The 24,399-nt window shown below is 41.8% G+C and overlaps 1 protein-coding gene across 1 annotated transcript; it reads right to left on the bottom strand.

Annotated features, from left to right (window-relative positions):
- Positions 1 to 19,113: 19,113 nt before the first annotated feature.
- T265_15681 (hypothetical protein) lies at positions 19,114 to 20,653 on the bottom strand (the record flags this gene model as incomplete). The annotated part of the gene is made up of 2 exons (XM_009178933.1): positions 19,114 to 19,294; positions 20,460 to 20,653. Coding segments are annotated over 2 exons (372 nt in total), but the record flags the coding sequence as incomplete, so codon positions are not given.
- Between the last annotated feature and the right edge of the window lie 3,746 nt (positions 20,654 to 24,399).

Raw genomic sequence — 24,399 nt, 5'->3', positions numbered from 1 at the left:
GAGAAACACCCACGCAAAGCGCATCTCTTTTCGTGTTTCTCACTCAGCCTTCCCTTTTGGGATGGAGATGTCCGCATCCGGTTCTATAGATCTAGCAGGAAAATCCACAAACCTGCTGTTGTCATCTGAAGTAAAAAACTCTTTACTCTTTTGGATAACAGCACATTCTGTTGCATCCGTAATATCTTGTGCACGGCGCTCCTTATAGCCCCGTGTTTGCTTCTGTTCTGTCCGGATGATGACTTAAGTAGGATGAATTCCCGGTGCGTACTTTTTCTCCACTCAGACATTGCTGATCTTTTTATCTTCGATGATTTAACCAACATAAACACATGGTGCTCGCATTTTGATTCTAACATATGCGTAAAGAAACTGCTGTATGGTTTATGATACAGCGTTATAAAAACGAAAAAAATTAAGTGCCCAAATTGAGAAAAGGCAATAAAGCCGGTAGGGTTATACGCATCTTTCAGGAAAAGATGTCATACAATGGTCTAGCAAAGAAACATTTAAAACAGTGCATGCAAAAACACCTATACTCACCTGCACAGACGAGAGCTGTTAGGAGAAGAAACTGTCCAACCAAAAAGGGTCGCATTCTTAACAATAAGTCTCACCACTGGGGCGCTTATATTTATCCGAAAATATTAAAGCACAGCGGCCTAATATCCAATCAAACGCCCCACTTTTTGCAATTGCCAATCACCTCTGACCAAAATGGGGAGACGTGGGATTAGGACTATTGTTATATGAAAGTGGAGTAACGTAAGGCAGGCACTAATCCAGTGTGACAAAGCCATATCTCTACATATTACTCTTCCGACTAGAGTAACTGGAGTACACATTTCAAGGGGATCTGTGCTTGATGCTTCTACGGTACCGGATGCTAGTCAACAAACAGTTTCTCTTGTTTGTTACTTTCTTACGATTTATGGCTTCGTTTGTATGCAGATTTAAACAGGGAAAGCTAAAAAACAATTTGGTTTTGTCACCCAGCAGACTTATGCAGAACATGTGCTGCCTAAAGAATGAGGCACGTCTCATAAAATATATTTTTTTCAGCCCAGTTTTTGATGCGGTTAAGGAAAGATTTATTTGTTGTAACAATATCATGAAAACAAAATTTCTCATAGTTTAAGATGAGTTTTTACCGGACGACTAGAAAATGTCTCTAGTGAACATGTTTTTGGTTTCTAGAAAGCGGGTTCTGATTCACATTAGCACTATATGTATGACGATCAATTTGGAACTGCCACGGACAACAATTATACTTTTTATGGAGGAGAATGTTGGTTGCTCGGGTAGCGTAGATGGTCGTTGCCTTGTTCGCTGAGTTGGGCAATTTGATTGCAAACGTTTCCATCACCAATCTAAGTGACATCATCAGTGCGTAGTTGCGCGTAGCGGTGGGTTATTGGTTGTGTGCTCAGTAGTGTTATGTGTGTTGCCGGGGATGACCTTTGACCGCGATTAGTTATTCTGCCGGGCGGTTCCATTGTACTGAACGCACAACCACTAAGCCACCGCTACGCACAACTATGCACTGATGATGTCACCTCGATTGATGATGAAACGTTTGCAACCAAATTGCCCAGCTCAGCGAACAAGCCAACGACCAGTATGCCGTCTACCGTGTCTACGCACACCGGTCCGCTAGACCCTAATTTACCGGTCACAATAACTGGTTTGCTTGACGGGAATGCAAGAACTGTATTCATGTGAAGGTCAGATGAGTTGCACAAGCATTTCAGTGAAGTTAGACGAGAATCACGGGAAAAACGATGGGGTTGGAGAGAACCTTTGGCAGATAAAAACGACAGAGACTTGACCACTGACTCTTGTGCCACGGAGGAACAGCATCACACGGATTGTGAAGACCGCATGCTTCAGTAGATGTCTCAGTGGCAGCACCTACCCTCTGACGCCTTTATAATCATTCGGCATCCTTCAGCACGTTAGTCGGGATTTCAGGACGCATATACAGACTATTTGCTCAGGCGCTGACAGCTAGGTAAATCATCAACACGGGAGAACGCACGGATGACGAAAAATTCTCAAACTCTTCTGAAAACGGGATATTGGTCTTTGCTTCGTTTCGCCAGAAAAATCCCGTCGTTTAGGCGATTAACCATAATCGCATCATGAACTCAAGCTGGCAATAAACAGCAAGGATAAGTGATTCAGGTTCGTTGTTTTTTGTTCTGTCATCGAATTTCCACACTTCACCAAAAGTTTGTTGCCACTGGCTTTTGGGATCTCAGTCGAATTAGCGCTGTATAAGCCAAAAACTTATTGCTCGGCGAAACTTGATGATCCATCAGCTCGGTTTGTTTGGGTTACATTTCCATCAGTCACTATCTGTTAGCTCCCTGTGGAACATTAATGGTCTGACTCAAATGTGGTTTTTGTCTTAGGTGTCTACCCGATTGGAGTGATCCGAACACACCCAAATGCAGAACGAGCATTTGCAGCGACAACGCTGGTAACATAGAGTTGACAGCAACAAGCTCCTTACTGGTGAAAGGAAGCAGGCCTTCGCTACAGAGATATTTGTTGAAAAACACCAACTGAACAGGTTGGACAGGGAAGCAAAACTCTCATATGCATCTTGTTTATAAGTACTGTGTATCAGTCTTCTTCTCGAGAGAGCCTTCCTGAACTTCCCCGGATACTCATTGGCTATCACGCAGACGTAAACGAGTGCTACAAAGCGATTGCATCAATTCCATAATAAATCTCACTTTCAATAGACGCGGAGCGGGGTTATGTAAGAAACCACATACTACTCGCATGCTTCATCAGTAGTATCCATGTTACGCTGGTAGAGAGCATTCGAATGACACATTGGTTGACAGTGCTAAACTAACGTGCCTCAAAACACGCTGCTTCTCTATTGTAATTGTTAAGCGCATTATAAGAATTGAGACCGTTTTTTAACATAGCGCACTTAAAATGAACGAATTTTCCGGCGCAAATACTCACAGACTTGCTGCACCTGGATCGTTTTTCTAAACGTGAGTGTGGATTTCCCCCTTGAACTTTTCTCCCTCAGCTCCCTTTGAAGCGTGATATACAGAAGTAGTTTTGAATTGGTAGAATTACAGTAATATTAACAGAATTCCTATCCAGTGCCAACTCAACTGTTCCAAACGAAAGGAACTTTGCCAGTAGAGAGCATGACAGAATGTCAATTGCTTCATTTCACGAAGATGAAGAAGGGCATTTCAGTTGAGTTAATATGGAATACCTGTCCATGCGAGATTGGCGCAACGGCTGGATTTTGTCGGGCCTTGGTACTGTACAGAAAAATTAACCTAAAACCCGCTATCGGCCCGTACAAATGAAGGATTTGCGAAGTTACTGGACATCCAGACACGTGGAAAACTTAAGCACAGAGCAATAAAAAGAGGACCAGTGCGATCAAGGAAAGAAAAACATTAAAAATGTGGAGTTATCTGGTCGACTAATCATTTGGAAGCACATTCGCCCAGAAAAAAAGATGGAAGAGAACACAACAGGGGAGAAACCTTTTTGGTATACTAATAGTCACTGAGCAAATCGCATGCAAGATACTTGGATCATAACATGACTCAGATCCGAGGCCAACCGATCAAGTCATACTAAAGTCACCTCGCAACCAAGCACTCACCTTATAGATGTTTGATACTGTTTGGAGAGTGTAAACACAATCGGAATAAACGAATGGCTCACCCGACCCCCACTTAACGGTATCTCTTTGATAGGTGAAAAAAGTTTACAACCCAAATGTCAGGGTCCGCAAAAACCAATGACGAAACAAGCATTGGTTTCAATAACGCTTTGAAATATATGAAAATTCAGGCTTACATTACCGAAGCATGCAACTATGTGGACAACGAAATCCCCGGTCCTACTTTTGAAGCCGCATTTTTCTAAGGATATCATCACACGCTTCAATTTGTAAATGCGGTCATGCTTCTCTTTGTGGGATGCTATATTAAGGAAGAAATTCCCAGCTAAACTGTCTGGTTAGATCAAGAGATGTCGTAAGTTTGACAAATTTATGTGTATCTTGTGGCTGCAAGTGCGAATGTAAAACGCCCGTAAGCAACAAAGTACATTCTGACCAGTTCCAGGTTAGCTGCCATTGCACCAGTGCTGGAAATGAGAGTGAATCGAGGGGAAGGGTTTGTGGGTGGGTGCATTCGTCTGACATCATTTCAAGGTAATCATACCAAGCCAGAGTCAGTGACAACACCATTTCATTTTACACAGAGATTTGGTTTCTGGCGTTCAGTCATCGCAACCTCCGCACAGCATAGGAATGCGGTGATGTTCTGATGATTAGCTATCTGAAATTATTCTCAACTGAGATTTCGTCTGGTATTGAAGCCACTCTAGGCTGAAAAGCCGAGAATTGTACAGGAAATTTTTTAACCTGCGGCCTCCCAGCTGGAATTTAACCGTGAAATACTCACCATTGATGATTCAAAGTAAGAGAGAGAAAGCTGGACAGCGCAATAGCAATTATCAGAAGAAATCTCAATTAGAATTTCAAAATCGCCTCATACTACTACCTACCTGGGGGTAGTCGAGGTGGTTAAACAGCAAACGTTCAAAATTTGGCTTGCAATAGATGACTTAGAGGATGAATGGAGCCGTTTTGGAAGATATGTTTCGCCCACGGACAGCATATATATATATATATATATATATATATATATATATATATATGCACCTATGTTTTTATGCACATTGTGGGCTGCCTCTCCTGCACAAAGGGATGAGGCAAAACAAATAAAGTTTGTGGGCTTCTGCAAGGGTAAGCTGTGCCTCATTGGGTAAATGCCGAGGGATTCGAGTCAAATACCTATCATATAAGAATGCCAGTTGGAACTAAGTTTCATTTTTCAGTACGGAATCGATAAGATTTTCTCGAAAGATGGTGGGCATCTTCTCATGCAATATTCGGGATACATGCCTTCTTTGAGACATTCGTTAGGTCTGGGTAACCTTTTTAGATCCGGTTTGACGATTACTATTCGCAACCTTGGTAATTTTGCGCCTTCCGTTTATGAGGTAATGACAGTTAATTTCTGATTAAGATATGAAAAAATGACAAAAAGCTCAAGAAAATCCTTGCGGAACATGTTTTGTTTCTTATGTATATTTTCAGTTTGTATTCCTGAGACATGACATTACGCCTTCGGGGGTTGCTTACTACATTATCGGGATCCGATTGACCACAATGTGAGCCCTCTTTGTTGGTCTGCCCAAACTGGATAACAAGTTAGGTTCTTGCACACTCGAAACCGTCGTTTATTGTCGTCTAGTATCAAAGAATGCAAGAGATCGAATGGAACGCATAGGTTATCAGTCACTTTGAAACAAACAGCTAACACCAGTAAAAACCAATTCATGGCCATATGGTGTGTGATTGTACTCGCCAGTCATTTTCGGAATTGCACTGAGGGTGGAGCGACACCAAATTCCTAGACAAATCCGCGTTTGCACACCGAACAACAACAATAATGTCAAAATAACTTGACGACCACCAGACTAGTCTGAGGAAGAACACAGTGGACGTTCGGTTCGACATTTCTCAATTTCTTGTTGTTCGAGGCTGCTCGGTGGAGTTAATCACCTGATGTTGACTTTTGAAGCTACCAGAAGTTGCACTATGTTCCTGAGCATTTATCTGCTTTTTCACGATGGTCACGTCAAAGTGAAATGAAAAAAGGTATAAGAATTTCAGAGAAAAAAGAAAAGCCGAAATGGTGAATAAGGCCACTCTGAGTGACCTGACTAGGTTTCACAATTAGTATATTGCCATTTATTTTCCATTACCTACAAAGAATGTTTAAGAATCCTGAGAAGAGGTGTCTCCATTGAGGTCTCTCCATTGTAATGAACACAGCTGATGGCACTTGGCTATCTCAACATACTACTCATCTATTTTCAGTACCTAAGAACGATTTGAGAATAAAATAGGAAAAGCGGCTGTAGGGTCGGTCGTGTAGTCAGGTAGTAAGTTGAGTCTGAATTCCGTTTACTAAATGGAATGTATACGCTCTCTCCAAGTACGGCCATTTTACTTGGCAGCTGATTTTTCGCATGTGAACGGTTCATATCCGAATCGGATTCGCTGGTCAACAATGGACACCTGCACAGAATGTGTCTACACTTAAGGCCTCTACACCCATAGAAGCCGGAGTGAATAAGACAGCATAGCGATGGGCGCTGACAGCAGTGACTTGTTCATCCGTGAGTTATTTTAAGTTTCTGCATTCCACCAGTTTATTTCCACGCAAGCCTGGTGGCATTCCACTAACCATCCGGTTTCTGAGGTTTCATCGTGAGGATGACAGTGTCAGGCAGGTAATAATCAGACTATAGTTCGAGATTACTTCAATTCCAAATGGCCACTTTTGGCAAGTACACTGGTGAGTGCTCTGCTAACCCACAAGACCTGCTAGGGCACGTGCGCCCAAACAATGCGGAAGTTCAGAAGGCGCAGACTGCATTGAGAATATTGGGCCTTTCGGAATTCATTTTAATCCAGTTAATTCATTTAATTTTAATTTCATTAAAATTGTGTTAAAAACCGGTTCTATGTCGTTCAGCTTCCCGCCGTTTGATGTGCATTCTGTAATAAACTTCCTACAGGGTCCACTCTTGACCGTTTAACGTCGGTCAAGAATGTGCTTAGTTATCTGCGACGATTAGTCCTTGATGTAGGAAGAAGAAATGAATAAATAAACGAGTGATTTGAAGCCGAGCTAATTACTCACTTGGAATATCAGACATTCTGGTTTCTTTACCCAGTCATTATATCTGTGCACTTTACTAGGCTCTGAGTACCCGTTCTTACGAAAGACATTTCGTTCGCTCATATTCCTTCGAGGACGATACCGCTGTCTTATGAACAAAGAGGCACCACAATCGCGCAGTGAGTAAAAGCAGGCTTCGTTTACTATCATCGGTTATTCTTAAGAAAAAAACGCTTGTCCGTTCCTTCAGAAGTGCTGATTTGAGTTGTTTTGTGGTTACCATCGCTAAATAAGACACTATCCATAGGAATGTTTGATTAGATTTTTAGATGATGTGCGTAAAATTGCAGGCCGGGTCCCAGTCCAACTGATTGTGGTGTAATCCAGATGCATCAGTTCGACGGTAAGCTTGTTAGCTCATACATAAACGCCTCTGGTGATTATCGCTAGCACTATTCAGGCGTACTTGCAACAGGACTATGATTCACTCATATATCTTGGCTGACAAAATCTACTGGCATCTGACAGAGTGTTTGCTGCCCAAACTGACAACGGACGCTATTTACATGTTTTTGCATTATTACATCTGCTGATCACAATGCATCTGTTGACGCTTCAGATTTTACCGATTGTAGCGTTCTGCCAGCTGTTGCTCTGGCAGATCAGGTGAGCAGATGTGCCTTAGCCCTTCATCTTGACGAAGTCCTTTCTGGCCATTTTTTAAGTCCCCAAACGAGCTTTGAAATGTAATAAGGAGACTGCAAACGTTAAATCCTCACTTGGACGAAACGAACGGGTCCGCTGAACTTTGTGGATTTAACCTCACGCACAGAATAGGTGAATTTAATTTTCACTGGAATGTAACAGCAATTTTGCTATTCAAGTTTTCCAGATTTTGCTGGAAAGTTAGAGTGCTGAAATCTGGTATACCCATATGAAGTCACGAGATCTCCAGGCTGCTTTAATACTAGTGAAGTCAATACTGCCGCTCCCATATGGTCCTTGTTTCACTAGCTGTCACGCAAGTTTACGTGCGTAATGCATTTGAGCTGGATTTATACAGTCTGCGTGTTGGTGAACTCTACCCATACAAAATCTGTCAGCATCCATCCGGCAAGCACTGTATTGAATCCTGACTACTTGAAAGAAGTTAGTAGCGCCGTGGCAGGAAAATAAATTGGTGGTAAAGCTATATCTCGACACCGGTATGAACTTCCTCAATAGAATAACATAACCAGGTTTTACAGCGACGGTGATGTAAAATGTTCAGCCCTGGGAGCGATGATGTTCCTGGTCTCGAAATACCGGTTGCTGAGTTAGGTTTTCTGGGGGCTCTATCCATTAATATAATGTTTTTGTTTCGCGGCTCACTAGGTCACTCGGAAGTTCACCAGAAAATGATAGAATTTACCCACGGGTATCGCACTTCTAGGCGCCCTGAAAAAGTTTTATCTTTATATGTTCTAATCACATTATCAAATAAGCAGTGCCTAATTGTTCGGATATTACCGTCACCGTATAATGCCTGTATTTTGCTGAGTTTTTCGCCGGTGCACCAATAAATAATCCCTGGACATCATTGCATGCTGAGAAATAGGACGGGGGCTAGGAGTAACATTAAACAAAACCCACAAACGCATCACGTGCCCTCTACCCACCAATGATGGTTAAAAGGGATGTGGCTAATTTTGGACGTATCAGTGGGGAAAATTTGAAATGAAGACAATGTGTGTCTGCAAGACCGAAATCGGACAGCCATATCAACTTGTCATCTTGGAGTATTCGGAAGGTTGAAGATCGTTCGGGACCGAGTGAGAAGTAAGCGTTTCCGAAAGGCCTGGTAAACAATAAGTTCATTGATTGTTTTTAAACCGCCATGCAACAACTCCATAGGGTGTTCCAGGGTTCCTAAAAACAGGGGTTTCTCCGTTCAGAGACCTTGAATCCCAGACCCACAAACACTTTTCTATGGCCCTTTGTATTTAGCCGAAAATTATGTCTTTGACTGTATGGACACTGACGTAGAAGTCAAATAAACTGGTCAAACGGAAGACGTCATGAAAAGTACGGTAGTAGGACTATTTAAAAATAGCAACCACAAGGCTCCTGTGTACACATTATCGCCTGAGCTATCCACTTAGGAGACCACAGATTTCACAGCATCAACTGCGCAGGCAATTATCTCGTGTTAAATCATCAAATAATTGAAGCCCAATAACCAAAAACCCACTGGGATCGTGCATTGCTACAATAAACCTTGTAGCAACAACATCGTGTAAATTGGCGCCGGGTCTTGGAAGTTTAGCTGCCAGTTTAGAACTTGGGAGAGTTTGTGTAGGGTAACGGAGGGTTGGTTAATAACGGAAGGGTTGCAATGAAAGTTATTTGCCACCAATTTGGGAAACATGCGATTTGCTTAACCGGATCAAAAACATATTACCATTCTCAAAGAAAAACGTTATTCTGAGTTATCAATGATGCCGTGACATTGGCTACCTATATCAACCTCTGCAGTATTAGTCAAGAAATGGGTTACATTCCCAACCCTATACACTTCCTATGAGTAGTTTTCGGGTCTCGAAAGTTTTGTAACAGAAGGGGCCGCCTGAAGTTTAGAGAAACTCATATCTTCATGAAATACACTCATTTGTATACTAGGTTGATTATAACGAGAGTATCCATTGAATTACAGCCTCGTGTACAATATTCCCCAACTAAATGTGTTGCACAAAGACCGCCCCATATTTCAGTAAATAAGATATTCAAGAAATCGCAGACAGCCTCTTGATGGAGCACCAATCATAAGATTGTTGAGGGCACTTTGCCAATTGCATCTAATTTGGATATACGTAGAGCGGAACCTTGGAGGCTGTCTAACTGACCAATTGAAAAGGGGGCGAAATGGATCTCGGTCTGGCGAAGACTGTCCAGCGACCTTATGAGTGTTGTTCCGTATGGAAAATTGACATCTTGTTTTTAAATCCATTAAATAGGTGCATGCATATTAAGCATGCATTTACTTACATTACTGATTACTTGGTTTCTATCCGTTGGAGTGAGTCTTGCTTTGCAAGGCTTTACCCTGTACTATTTGAAGCTCGCAGAAGTGGTCCTAAGCTCCTCACGATATGGGTAGTGGCTGATTATTAGCCTCTCGAAGAAAGATGCTTAAATGAATATATCTTTTTTGAGGAAGTCTCTTCAGATTCTAACAGCTCTCAGTGACATTGGGGCGGATCGCCTCTTCAAACGCGCTGGTAGCAAAGACTGGTTAATAGTCACTAGGTGTTTGTGTTTGTTTCACCGGTGGGTTGACCCAGAGGAGTCAGTGTTGGGGGTGGTTTTGTAGGTTTTTATGGTAGCAAACATTGGCGTCTAACGGGTCTTGCAATCCATAATAGACTTGACGACTCTGATCTACCTGACACCAGAAAACCGCAGTGATGGGCGATTTCTGTGAGTTGGTGTGATCCCTATATTTTTTGACAAAAGCATTAGGTATGCACTAATCTACACTACCCTTTAGTACATCTGTCCGTAATACGGACACAAAGTTCACAAATGAAGCTGAATCGCTGTCCTCGGGTTATCCCACTAGCTAGGAGGCTAGGGGGCCTGGTACTTCAACAACAATGTTGTATATTTAGCCATGTTACTTCAGTTGACTTGTGCTCAGGCCTATCCGACCCACGATGTTTGAGGTGCACAGTTCGAATGTTTGAAGAAAGCCTCAAGCACTATCGCAACCAATTCATGTAGCCACGTATATCCTGACTGCTAGGCACATTCCCCAAGTGTGCTATACAGATGTAAAACGAGCGGGAAGTCTTCATCCGTTTAGGTGGCATACCAGTTGCCAAAAGTTTTGCTAATATACTCGCTCAGCCAAAAAGACCACTGTTTTCTATTCAGTGTAGTCTGAATCTACTGCCATCTTGGCAGTGCTCCCCTGGTCATGTGGATGAATCAATACACTTAGCAAAATACACTCATTTTCAAACATGTTTTTGCGAGGATCGCTTGGAACCCAGCTGAATCTATCGTTTGTAATGTATCCAGGCAACTGAGTGTGACGTATCAGGCCGCCTCATGTTTCACTCACTACCATATTCGAGATATCGCGAGACATGTGTATTCGTAATGCACTACTCATAAGGCTCCGAGTAGTGCGTTACCAATCATTGCACCATTAACCAAGGTTATTGCGTTCCACACTTTTTCAGTCGACTTTCTGTCGTTCTTTTTGCGAGGATTGGAACCCAGCTGAATCTATCGTTTGTAATGTATCCAGGCAACTGAGTGTGACGTATCAGGCCGCCTCATGTTTCACTCACTACCATATTCGAGATATCGCGAGACATGTGTATTCGTAATGCACTACTCATAAGGCTCCGAGTAGTGCGTTACCAATCATTGCACCATTAACCAAGGTTATTGCGTTCCACACTTTTTCAGTCGACTTTCTGTCGTTCTTATATCCTCAAAGTTAATTAGTGCAGTTTTGCCTCCAGGAAGTGTGGTTATGCATATAGCATTTCATACTGCGGACTGGGACTAAAGGCTCTAAATTGGAGGTAGTGCCACGCATTCTGGTGGATGTCATACAAAAAAGTACTCCATAGTGGAGATTTCAGGTTGGCTGAAATCTTTCATCTTTGCCCCCTATGGAAAAAACGCTGGATAATTGATTTAACTCACGACCCCTGAGTGATATCGTCATTGTTGTTTAACACTTAAGGACCAATTCTATTCCGTTCGGAATGTTGAATGACCTACCCACATATGTCCTGGAATGAAAACAGTTGTTGAGCTATTTGGTGAAATCGGCGAGGATCTAATTGTACAGACAAACTGACAACACGAAAACAAGGTGACACTACGATATGCTTGTCTGATCCTCAAATCAACCGTACGCGACTGACCTAAAGCCCCGCGTTCGCTCTCCGTGGATGCAGAAAAAACTTCGTATCGTCAAATTCAGTGGTGCAAGAATATTCAGATCCATATTCATGCTGAAAGTGAGGCCAAACTCAGAGAGGTTGTACCTGTGCATAATTGATTTATTGAAAGACGTCTCACAGTTTTATCAGTATTGTAGTCCCTAACTAGCTCGTATGGTTCGTTTCAACAAACGGATCACGCTGCACGTACAAACAAACTATAATTTTGCTGACACTAACACTAGTCCTCCAGAACCTCCAACACAGCTGTCGGTTTGAGGGCCCTAAGTTCGTGAGTGCTGTCCGAAACCCTACCAAAATTTCGGCAAAATGGGATTCCAAAACGAAGTTTGTTTAATTTGTTCTAACTGACCTTCATTAACACAACCACTCCAACATTATGACATTCATGGTGTATGGAATCCTTGGCCTAGTCTCATACTTTTTCCACTTTTATTGGCGATCCAGGATTGGGAATGGGGAAATTCTCTTGACGTGATCCCTGTCGTATCTTGTCGAGTAAATTCAAGTTTTTACCAATGCAGCCATCCACAATAGTGTCCTCGATTAGTGGTACTTTTTTCCAACTTTAATACCACACTTGTGTTCCGTAAACCATAAATGATATAATGATTTATCAGCTGGTAAAATCCTTTTAGTGCCTGGTCACCGTGTCACCCAAAGGAAGCATGAGATACTGCTAGTTTGTCGAAGTCTAGACAGGAGCCCTCGAGATGCACCATAATTCTATGAGGCCGATGTTGATAAGTTTTTATACGGTAATATCCTCTTAGGAAATTCTTCTCAAGAAGCAGTACATTCAAAGAGGAAGGGACTTTGAAGGTACAAAAGTTTCCTACGAAGCAACCATCCCTCTTGGAAGAGAACCTTTTAGAGCCGAACAGGGGAAATTTTCTGGTTCCAAAAATAGCTGTTTGACCTCAAAACAGAAAAGATCGCAAGTACAACACGGCACTGCCGCATATGGTTTAGCTGACTCTCACCCCTAAGATTATAAAATAAGCATGACCCACACATTTTTGACAAGACCGTCTGGCTTGGAAGGTAATTTGCACTTGGATACTCATACAGCACGGCTGGGAAATTCCAGGGTTGGAATATCCAGTGATGAAATGCCTCAGAAAGACAGGATGATGCGAAACGCGATAGCACGATAGTTCTCTTGCTTGGTTAATCATTGATATTTGTGATACTGTGTAAGAATATCTATTTGTAGTGACTTCAAATGTGACACGAAAAATTTTGCGGACAGATGGATTGAAGGGGTGAAGGGATTTCCTCCGAACAAAAACGTTTGCATCTTTTCCATTGTCAGTTCAACTATGTTCTTTCACCTGACAACGACATGATCTTTTCCAGACTGGACGTATTAGCTGTTCTACTCTAGCCACCTGCTATTATCGTTCTTATTGTTTAGGTTCTTTTGTTGACTCAGTATTCGCCACAAAGCGATTAGCAACCTATCGGATCTAAAACCTTTGAATTCATTGGTATTAGCTGACCGATTTCATTCCTCCTCTCATGCTGTTGGCATCCTTTCGGGGGTGCAGGTCCTGAACGATTGCCCCGATGTTACAGCGGAGAAAACACTATAACCCGAAAAGAAAAGCACACATCTGTACTGATGTTTTCCGCTGCTACTGTAAACCCCGCTCAGTCAGATTTGCAGTGACGTCTGCTACCGTACATATGGGGCAACGGATTCATACGATTCTGGGACAGTTGGACGAAAGTTGAGTTCGAGATTCGTTTCGTCTAGGTGACCGCTTGTACGTAATAGAGGCAAACTCTGCAGAATCACCCTACCCACGTACATCCGATGGGAACTATGCCCATCCTATACGCAGCAACTCGCGGTGCGCACTGGCCACTATGAAAGATGTTGCGCGAGTATATTTAGACCTGTTATACAAATATGGTGTAGACGAACGGCGTGTTCAGTGCCCCGAATGTAACCATAATTGGAACACTTAAAAGACGGAAATATTTAGGAGTAACGTATATTAGGATGATAAACAAGGAACTAAAGAGACTAATTATACCAACGACAGACTTTTGAAAAAAGGAGCGATTTTTCTGTAACGTCTATGAATGCAAACGGAAGCTGATAATGACACGCGCCTGCAGCTTATGAAAAAAGATTTCATCGATAGGTTTGGTCGTCATTTCTGGAAAAGAAAAACGAAATCAGATACTGATTGGTGCTGAAACGCCCGATACAGAAACAGGCCAAGCCAATGCATTTACTACATATCTCCGAATAAGCGAGTGCTTAAAAATGTAAATACTACTCAACCAGTAGCAGATTTTGCAAATTAATTCAGTTGTGGTTCTGCAGACACCACTTCAAGTACCCGGCTAAAAATGGTCCTTTCGGTACGGTGGGTCTTGCTTAGTATGCGACACTTCTTAAAGAGAGCAACTTCTGCTGACGATGGTCTCCATAGAACACTATCGGTCTCAGTCTTCAGGAGATAACTGCATTTAGCAATCATGACTTGTCCCATTAGTCAGGTGGCTTAAGTTCAACAGCTTACAATCCATCTAAGTTTTTGCAGTCAGTGATAGACGCCCTTGATTCTGCTTGTATGCAAATCTGAGCGTAATAGTTTTATTGAGTAGACGTTAGGAGTATTCCTATATTTTGTGTTTTCCATGCTTCGTCTTAGTAGAGCACCGAATTGCTACTGTATCGCATGCATGCAAGCCATGAGTCTGATTTCAGCCTTATCTGTTAAGCCGTTTGTGTGGAACAGTTTTTTCGTGTGTGACGACATGACGGAAATGGCGACACGACATCGGTCAAGAATGCCGGCCGACCCATGGTTATCATCGGTTGTCCCTTGTTCCAACTTAGTACCGGATGATTCGTAATACGTTGCTCACGTTACAAACCGTCTTATTGCAATCGATTTCCCCTTATTCGGGCGTCGCATATAACAAGCTCGCTAACCTCTGAGAGAGATAAAAATTATGGTGAATGGTGAAATTATTTCCCAAGTGAGCATAAAGTTAGGACCAGAAAGCGTCTTGGAAGTGTGCTCCATCCATTGAATGAAATCGTCGGCTTCGGTGTGTGAATTACAAAAGTAAAATGACCGCAGGTAATTAGATTAACTCCCTTATTGATTCACGTGCGGTCCACAAAAGCTGCTGGTTTCCCGATTTTGGGCAGTTTCTTATGAATTAATCCCAACAGCAGGGGCAAAACAACTGTCACCTCTACACGACAAAATCGAGTTTCTCTCACTTCCACGAGTACATATAAGTGCTCTGATATGGAAATTGCGAGGATGCACGAGCAATGCTTGTTTGACGTAAACTGCAATGTTCACGGAACAAAATTGCTGAACTACAACTGAGTACGCTATCGGCCCCTTCAAAATTTGACGATCGTATTTTGTCTCTGTCGCTTTGTTCCCCTTAGACTGACTATGAGGCTGGTTTCAAGCAGTAGGGCGGTCTCTACTCACGTAGAATATTAAAGACCACAATTTTCACCAGAACACTACCAATGAACTCACAATCCTCTGAGTTCGCGACTAGGCGTGTATTGTATAACGCAAAACTGCTCGTAGCAAAGACATTCATTTAACAGTACAAGTAAGGGAGGGGCTGTTTATTCATCTGTTTATTGAGGTGTTTATTTTATTTATTCGGCTGCATTAAACAACGTAAGCATGCATTTGATGAAGAGTGACCTATCCTGCGCAAAAGACGAAACACTACTTCATCAGTAGTGAATTTATCGCTTGCTTATAGTCCTTGCGTTATTCAGATAGTTCCTTGACCTTCTTAGGCATCCGTAGTTTGTAAGCAACAGCAGACAAGCCATAATATCTTCATGTGCCAAGAAGTTTCAAGAACCGGGATCATCTTGAAGGTACCGTGACTTAATCGGGCCTCACAATTTAGAACTCACATGCATGCAGAGAGACGAACTACTGAAAATACATAATTATTTTCTTCAACCCTTTGAAAAATGTCCAGAGCGTGGGTGCTCCCAAAACATTAAACGATGCACCTTCTTATGCGAACTGGCAATCCACAATAAATTGATCTACTTCTTAATTGTCGAGACTTATCTTGGAAATGGATAGTGAATAAGCAGTTTATTCAGCGATCACCCAAAAAATGCACCGAATTTCCTTTCTTCCCAAAATCAACTTCTGATCATCTGTCCTTTTATGTCTAGCACCGTGCCTATTGATCACAGTTGCAAGGGTTAGGATGATGGTTTACTCACCTAGGCATTGATCATATTAGCGAATGTCATCGCAATTTTAGAAAGTATAGTGAAGAGTTGCTTGACCAAGCTGTTTAAGGAAGCGTCAAGATCTGGATAGAGTAAAGACAATAGGCACAGATTAAGCATTCCGAAAGAATAACTAAGGATGATCTTGCTGCTTTGAGTCTGTGAACCTTAATTCTTTCTTAGAATCGAAACATTTACATGCCGTTTACATCACAGGATGTTTCAATTCTCCCATACAATGCAAAGCAACATAATTAGTTTACCGGGCCCCAGACATCTTCAAAAGATGAATTGGAGAAATGCAGCAGGTGAACAAACCGATTCCCATGCTTCCATCTCGTCAGATAAGAATAGTTTTCATTCGTTAAATTATTAATTAGTTCTGTGAACAAAGGGTAGATCTCATGTAATAAAGACCTCATTTATATGTAGATTAGGGTACTGATCCATCTGATTATTAAGTATTCCCACGTTGTGCTCGGCTTGCATTGTTTTTACCTATTTAGCAAAGCACGGACTGTTTAACAAATTTGAAAATAGTGGATTTACTCTGTTGGTTGAGAGTTATGGAATGGACTATCGTTGTTCTACATTTTGTTAACTTGAAAAAGCTGTGGTAAATTTTCTAATGTAAAACTGCTTATTATGTTGAGAATAATGAAGTGTCTCAAATAGGTTTCGGACGATACGCCCTTTAATGCCAAAGTTACTTGCAGTTGAGTGTATTTTGCTCCTTGGGTGTCATTTAATGTTTAAGTGAGACACAAACCTGACGGAAACTTGAGGTATGTTACAGGTAACGTGTTCAGGAATAAATATGAACGGATCTTTGTAATGTACCACTCATAAGGTTGCTGGAAATCCGTCGACAGCCCACGACCGGTTTCGCCCTTTTTGGAGCTCATCAGATAGACGCAGTCCCCGGGTTTCCGTCTACCTCATGTTCCAATTGAAACTAAATTGCACAAAATTAGCGAATATACACTCATTCGCAAACCAATTTGGTTCTTTCGAGAGACTCACCTGGAACCCAGCTGAATCGTTTATGATGTTCCCAGGCAACTGAATATGCTGAGAACATCATAACCGAGAGATTCAGCTGAGTTCCACGTGAGTCTCTCGAAAAAACCGAATTTGTTTGCAAATGAGTGTATATCCGCTAATGAATGGACCTGTTTCACAGTTGAATATCCATTGACTGAGACTGCCTGTTTCGACTGTAGGTAAGGGCTTGAATGTTTACAAATCTCGTATAAAAATATGTAAGAACCAGAGCAAATATTTGACTGCTCTTGTATTGCAGATGGGAGAACTCGAAACCGTATCCCCTAGGAGAAGCCCTGGTTAAGCAGACTCCGTTGGTCAGTGGAGAAGAACGTTTAGTCGTCTTCATCTTCAGAAGTGTTACTTCGGAAACATCCTGGAAAAACCTTTTCGGGATTTCTGATAAACTCAGCAAGATGAGTTGTATACGTTGGTGAAAATTCGGTTGATTGGTCGGTGCGCAACCTTTGTGACGGACAAAATGAACTTGTCTCCAAAGCTGCATCATCACTTTCTAGCTGGACAGGAAGGCGCCCGGATAAATAGAATCATTGAAGCAGGTGATGTGATGATTAACCGCGTGCATCTGGAACCTGCGCAAAGTAGAATATACTCGCGAGGAAGTCAGCGTATCGGATAGGAATGCAGCCCCAGCATTAACTGGGATTCCCAGGATTCTGTGTAACAAACTCTCTTGGCCGAAATACAATTTTCCCCGGCTTTCGGTCTTCTTCTTTCTCTCAGCTTTTTACGCTGCTGGTCTGAACTTTACTCCATTCGATCAAAATTTCGCGTTCGATTTTTTAGACTCAAGAATATAGTCAGTGTCAAACTCGCCTTTCGGTTTCTCATCTGAAATGTGGAGCATTAGGAATGAGGAATTAGAAATTTTGGTTTCTATTAAAGCCACATCAAAAGGACATATTACTTACTTGGAATGGCCTCGAGCAAACAATCTACGAGAAAATACAAGAGTTTTGTGTTGGATGGGTTCCATAAAACGTAGTAGATTTAAATACTTTATTGGTCTTTGTGTGCGCAAACCGTGTTCGGACACCACTGTTGTTCGATCCGAAGGTAGCAGTGGAACGCAATCATATTTAGTAAGCGAATAATCCTTGAGTTGTTCGAAGGAGAATCATACACAGTGAGGGATTAAAAACAGCGTGTTTAGGGCAAACTATGATGATGATAAAAGTGAATCGACCATGTGAACCCATCTTCAGACATCAATCGCTGTTTTGGCACAACATTTCGAGGAAATAACACGATCCAAACTCACTAGCTGCGCAAATACTACAGCAAATGTGCTGGTCGATATTTACTGATGTTTGCTTTTGATCAACAGTGAATTCACAGAGGTGGAAACTCGGTCCTACACACAGAAATACGTAATTGAGACAGTATAGATAACATTCCTGCGATTTTACTCCTACCCCACACTCAATGTGTTTCAGTGTCCAATGCTCTTCCTATATAACGTGACTCTGATGTTGCCCAAGCTCTCTGCTTGACACACAAACCATGTTGAAGGTGACCCAATTCATAGGATTCTGAAAAAGAGTGTTAAAGGGAAACATCATCGTTTTGGAGGTGCAACAATTTTTTTAAAAAAATCAGCCCTCAACGGAGAAACATAAATGAAGCTGTACTACTGAGTTTGTGTTGTAATCTTTTGAGTCACATATGTAAATTATATGGGAAAGGGTTCATTAGACTCCTTCACAGATGTAACTGTCTTTGCGACGCATAAACACAATAACCTTTTACGTTGTAATAACTTTGCAGTGAAAGGGGAGACTGAACGTCCCTCATAACTTGCACTTTTCCAACTATTTTGCCACCAGACAAATAGAAAGAATGTTTAGTCGGTACAGCATATTGCGTTGGTTAATTGCTTTGTGAATAGTATCAAGCAGCGGATAAAGAAAGTGGTACCTGCTTGAGCGGAAGACACTGAACAGTTGTAAGCAAAACCAGTCGAGCGATGTTTAACCGCCGTCTTAGGAAAGTGTACCACAAGCCTCATAGCAAACCACACATCCTGACACCGTGAGAAAAATGCGCCAATCTGAGGCGCATGTGAGCTCGTCGGTTCACTTACTTGATGTGTACGTGGCATGAAATCCTGATTTCTGGACTTCGCGATCCGTTTCCATCTCTATGTAGAGATACTGCCCTGTTGAATAGAACGGGTCCGGAAAATTGTAGCCAGTTAATACTACGGGGCTGGAAGAATTATCGTACCCATCGTAGATTGTCAGGGTATCGTGGTTGTATTCGAGCTGAAATTAGAATAATGGACTTGAATGATGAGCAAGCTGCCTCAGCAGGCGCAAAATGCAAGCAGGATGAGAAAGTTTTCCAAATGACAGTAGGAAGACATCCTACAAACCGACCACACAGATACTGTGCGACTGCCATGGAAACAGCGCACATCTGAAACTTCCCAGCCCCACGGTTCTCCTCTCAGTAGAAGTGTTCAGTTTCTGAGCAGACAGTGCATTAAGGAGGCAGGCAGTTTGCATTAAAGTCTCTTGGATTGACTGCTTGGAGAGTGGTGCGTTTGTGCCTGTCCTTTCAACTTAACAGACCCAAGCGACCGGTTTCAACTGTTTTCAGGACAAATGGAAAAATACCAAGAAGCTGCACACCACTCAGTAGTTGAAGATAATTGAATATAGTTTTAATGACATTCAAATCTAAAATAGATCCTAGATACGCATCCGCTGGGATAGTCCCGTCCCCATGAACGTTTTTACATGTCAATAGCGCTGACAGAAATGAGTTACCTGCCTTTAATCACACATGTGTGAGCTAAACATGGCAAATGTCATATAATCTGAGAGCCCCATCTCAAGGTCAAGGGGCACCATCCGTTCATCCACTCACTCAGCATATACTCATCCCACACACAAACGTACCTAGCATAATAAAACGCATTAAAAACCAGGAAAAAATAGATTCAGAACATTAGGCCTTTTCTACACCTTCTGTAATCCCAGTCAAATTTAAACCGTTCTGCTACCGCACGCAAGCATTTTTCTCCATGTTATTGGAGCTTAGTGTCCGGTATTTGAGGGACTGCCATAGTGTAACAAGCCGTCCCGTGAGGCTGAAATTGAAGAACACATTGCTGATGATCAGTTACGCAGTAATACGTTATATTGATTGCTAGAGTAAATCTCTGTATATTCCTTTCGCTGCCGAATACATCTGAGATCACTCAGCTTAAATCAGAACACAACGGTGAAAGCAAATGAACGATAATTTCACTGACACTTGTAGTTTCACTTGTAAGCAGTATATAGGTGCACATTATTGTTTATTATTTTGGATGGCCACGAGAATTTTAGGGGATAAAATTATTTTCGTTGGGTCTTAGCTGACTGCTTGAGCTCATATCAGCAAAAAGAACAGTCTGAGGTCTGTCTACAAAAAAAAACTCACATCAAAGCTTGAGATATTGAGCTTGACAGTGCAACCTGGAGGTAAACCGATTCTCCAGGAGCATGTCATAAGATTTGGGTAGTCTAACGGAAAATTTGGCGATTCTATAATGCCAGTGTAATTGGTGAGGATGTGGCTGCATCTCCACTGGACCACTGCATCATGTGTAGCTGTAACCAAGAGAAAAGCGTACCCTGTGCTCAGTTGTCAACGAGAAAGTAGGATGAAAAAGATCGTGACAAATCCCTGTGTCACACTGCAAACAGGTAAAGCATAAGAGGAAAAAATAATAATAAGGAGGACTAGCAGCCACTCAGGCAGTACACAAACAGAACCAAGAGGAAAATCTGTGACGGTCGAATCAAACGCACTCTAACAAAATCTAACTCAAGTGAACAAACTCACGTATAAAAACTAAACGAAGAATGGTAGTGGGAAATGCACTCATTTGCAAATCAATTTGGTTTTCACGAGAGGCCTAAATGAATCTCTCGTTTATGATATTTTACGACTGAATGTGCTGCACACAGGTCATCTCATGTTTCAGTTGGCACGATATTCGAGAAATGGCAGTATATCTTCACAGAGGAAACTACGCACAGGTTTGCTGAAAACTCTTCGACACCCCAGACCGGTTTCGCTCTTCTTGGGGCTCATCAGGTAGGCGCAGTCCCCGAGTTTCCGTCAACCTTATGTTCTGCTCGAACCCGAATTGGACTATTTTCGAGAAATACACTCGTTTTCAAATCAATGTGATTTTCACGAGACTTAACTTATTTGCGTTTCTCGAAAACAGTCCAATTCGGGTTCAACTAGGACATAAGGTTGACGAAAACTCGGGGACTGCGCCTACCTGATGAGCCACAAGAAGGGCGTAACCGGTCGTGGGCTGTCGAAGAGTTTTCAGCAAACTTGTGAGTAGTTCCCTTTAGCAGCAATGGCATTTCAACAAAATTCTACATTAGAAGGACAGGTTTGGAGTCACGAGATCTCAGAAAATCAGCAGATAAGATTATAGATAGTAAGTAAGGAAGCTCAAGGTTCAATTCACCAGATTAGCCCGCGACAGTATCTCATCCTAATATATTCGTCGTTACCAAGAAAGATGATTGTATTTTTTCCTTTTACCTGTCGCATACTTCGCTACAGTGCAAGCTCTAAAGTAAAAGTTCCATTAATCGGGATGACTCCAAATCTCAAAATAAGCATGGTTGGGGAGACAGCTTTGAAGGCATGTGAAGCACTCATTTGTACCCCATAAGATCCACAAGTGAAGAGTATGCTTAATCGTGTCCGGCAAGGTCGAATTTCCCGTAGAAATAAGTCCAACAAAGAAAATCCTCGTAGTGTTTTCTGATGCGTTTAAACAATCGAGCACAAGCTATATCATTTTCAAAGTGTACATTGGTTACTCATCACCGGATGCACCCTCTCTACGATATGCACTACAGTTGAGTGTGTCCAGACAAATCACGCAAAAATTCGTGGTAAGATGTAAATATAATCTTTTAGGTTGAGATTTCACGCCAATTTATTCAGTGTTGGAAGCCGAAAGATTCATCTCCACTGTGCAGTTCCTTTATCAACTCCTTGTCGCTAATATCACAAGCGTGCACGTCACTTAACATCGTAAGTCCCATTTACAGCCGGGTGACAAGCCACAAATCTAGCTCAGCTCAGCGTGAAATGAGGCAGTCAAATTGAACGGATCACCCACCAAACAAACCCAGTGAATTAAAATTCCGTAAAGTGAGGCGAAAAACTCCAAAATGTTTGAAGAATGCCGCTAAGAAGACGGTCATTTTGAGATGACCAACTGGGGTTGGACAAAACAGAAACAAAGAAGTAAAACTGTTGCGTTCATGTGACCAACAGTGATGTTTTTATACCAAAGCGAGTACTCACAGGGACTTTCTGGTTTTTTCCTGAGGACTAATTGGAAGAAAAAAAGTTGTGTAATTTAAATAACTATGTCCAGGTCAATTTGATGAACTTCGATGAAAGTACAAAACAATTGTGATGAAAATCACTGTATAAATAATCATACTTGCACCCAAGTATACCTGAAATGAGTCAGTGTCGAGCAGCTGGTAAAAATACAACGTTACGTTTGGTTGGTTTGCATTAGGCACGGTCATTCAGTCATTTTGTTTTTAGTGGCTACCTCTTGCATCCAGTTAAGTTGTGTATTTCAAAGGGAAGAATACAACGACTGTGATGTACCAATTTTTCATTGTATACCGAGTTTAGCAATTATGATTCAATGAGGGATCAGACGTTGCGTCGATGTGTGGCTTTATTTTACAAATTACATTAGCATTTGCTAAGTTTGAAGAACATTCGTTCAAAATATGGTCTTAATTATTCAAATTGATCGGCACTAGCTATTCCACCAGTAAAATGCTGGACGTAAGGCCCATTATTAAGAGCCAAACGAGGAGATCGTCATGAATATGATGAGAGCTCGAGCCGTCATTTCATGCTCACAGTTAACGCCGGCTATCGTCCAATTATTGTCATTGCCTTTGCCTTGGACAAAAAAATAAAGAACCATTTAAGAGTTCGTGAAATATCATTGTGCGGACCCATTTCTTGGGCCATAAACTGTGTAAGATCAATCTTGCTGGTCTCACAAAGCTTAGTCTGGGCTTGTATTTTATACAAAACTACTAAGTGAATAACGGCCTAGGTTATAGTGAACGAGGCTAATACATCCATGCTTATGTAATGGGGTAATTTGGCATCTTTTGGTCCATTTGGACCTCAAAATGCAAACGTATCGAATATGAAGTGATAATTTTGCTGATTTGTTTGCTTATGTTTAACTTTACTGCTAAACAGTTCGTTATTTCCCACGTTCTTCTGTATCTTGAGCTGGTAGGTTTTTCTTTTATCATATTTACTCTATTTTCTCTTAGTTTCAGTACATGTTGGCTTCCAACTCGTTAAATCTTGCTTGACTTTCATTCTGCTTGAAGTCCTTTTGTACCTGAGACTAATCTCAGTGTCTTTGCTTGTCGGCGCTGTCGCTTCGATTTGGGAAGTAGCTCTGGTAACATCTGTGTCACGCAGACCACTTACCCACCCACTTTGGCCTCCCTACTCAATTCTTCGCTGCTACTAGTAACAGTCTTGATTAGTTGCATTCTTTTGCTTCGAAATCTAAGGCAATTAACTGAGATTCCTTCAAGGTGGGGTCAATTTTACCGCAGCTGGTGGTTAAACATTTCAGTGGAGACTTACTGCCCGGGATATTCTCATCTATCTCATTTTTGGCGGTGTTAGGGTACACTCACTAAATTCTCGTGCCCCTTTATGTAACGCATCGTGTTTTGTGAACTGACAGGGGGTTAGGATGCATAAGCTCTTGCTCCGTTAAGTGCCCCAAACCAGCTCGCGGAGCGGGAATAGGTTCCAGAACCCTTGGAATTTGAGGAAGTTTTGCTTGAAGAGCAAAGAGCCGAAAATCGTAGGCGAAATGATTGTTCATCTTTGCTTTCCTAAGCCCGAGCCATCCGCTTCTGAACCACTACTCCACGACGTAGGTTCCTCAGCGGTTGCTTGGCGCTTAAACTTTGGTACTCAGAGTTTTATACGTCAGCATCTTCTACAAACTGCATTCCGGCTGCATCAGGATTGATTTTGATGCTGCAAATCTGGTGAACTGTAGTGTACTGAAACGAACTAAAATGTTCCTTGTGAGAGAAATCTTCATTAATAAGTGCGGCCTATTCACAGAGTATTCGATTAACAGCCGTTGTTTGGTTTCTATTAAACAATTTGCAAGTTGCTTAACAAACAATTGGCATGGATTTATCGTCTATGCTTGCATCGACGAATGCTCAGTTGCCTTCCAATTGAAGTTCAACGATGAACGAAAGTTAAAATTTAGATTTTTTAGCACACACTTAACACTATAATATCCACATTTGTGTTGGCA

Source organism: Opisthorchis viverrini, assembly GCF_000715545.1.
Source record: "Opisthorchis viverrini unplaced genomic scaffold opera_v5_725, whole genome shotgun sequence".
In the NCBI taxonomy this organism is placed as follows: domain Eukaryota; kingdom Metazoa; phylum Platyhelminthes; class Trematoda; order Opisthorchiida; family Opisthorchiidae; genus Opisthorchis; species Opisthorchis viverrini.
This window is presented reverse-complemented; position numbering and strand designations above follow the sequence as displayed.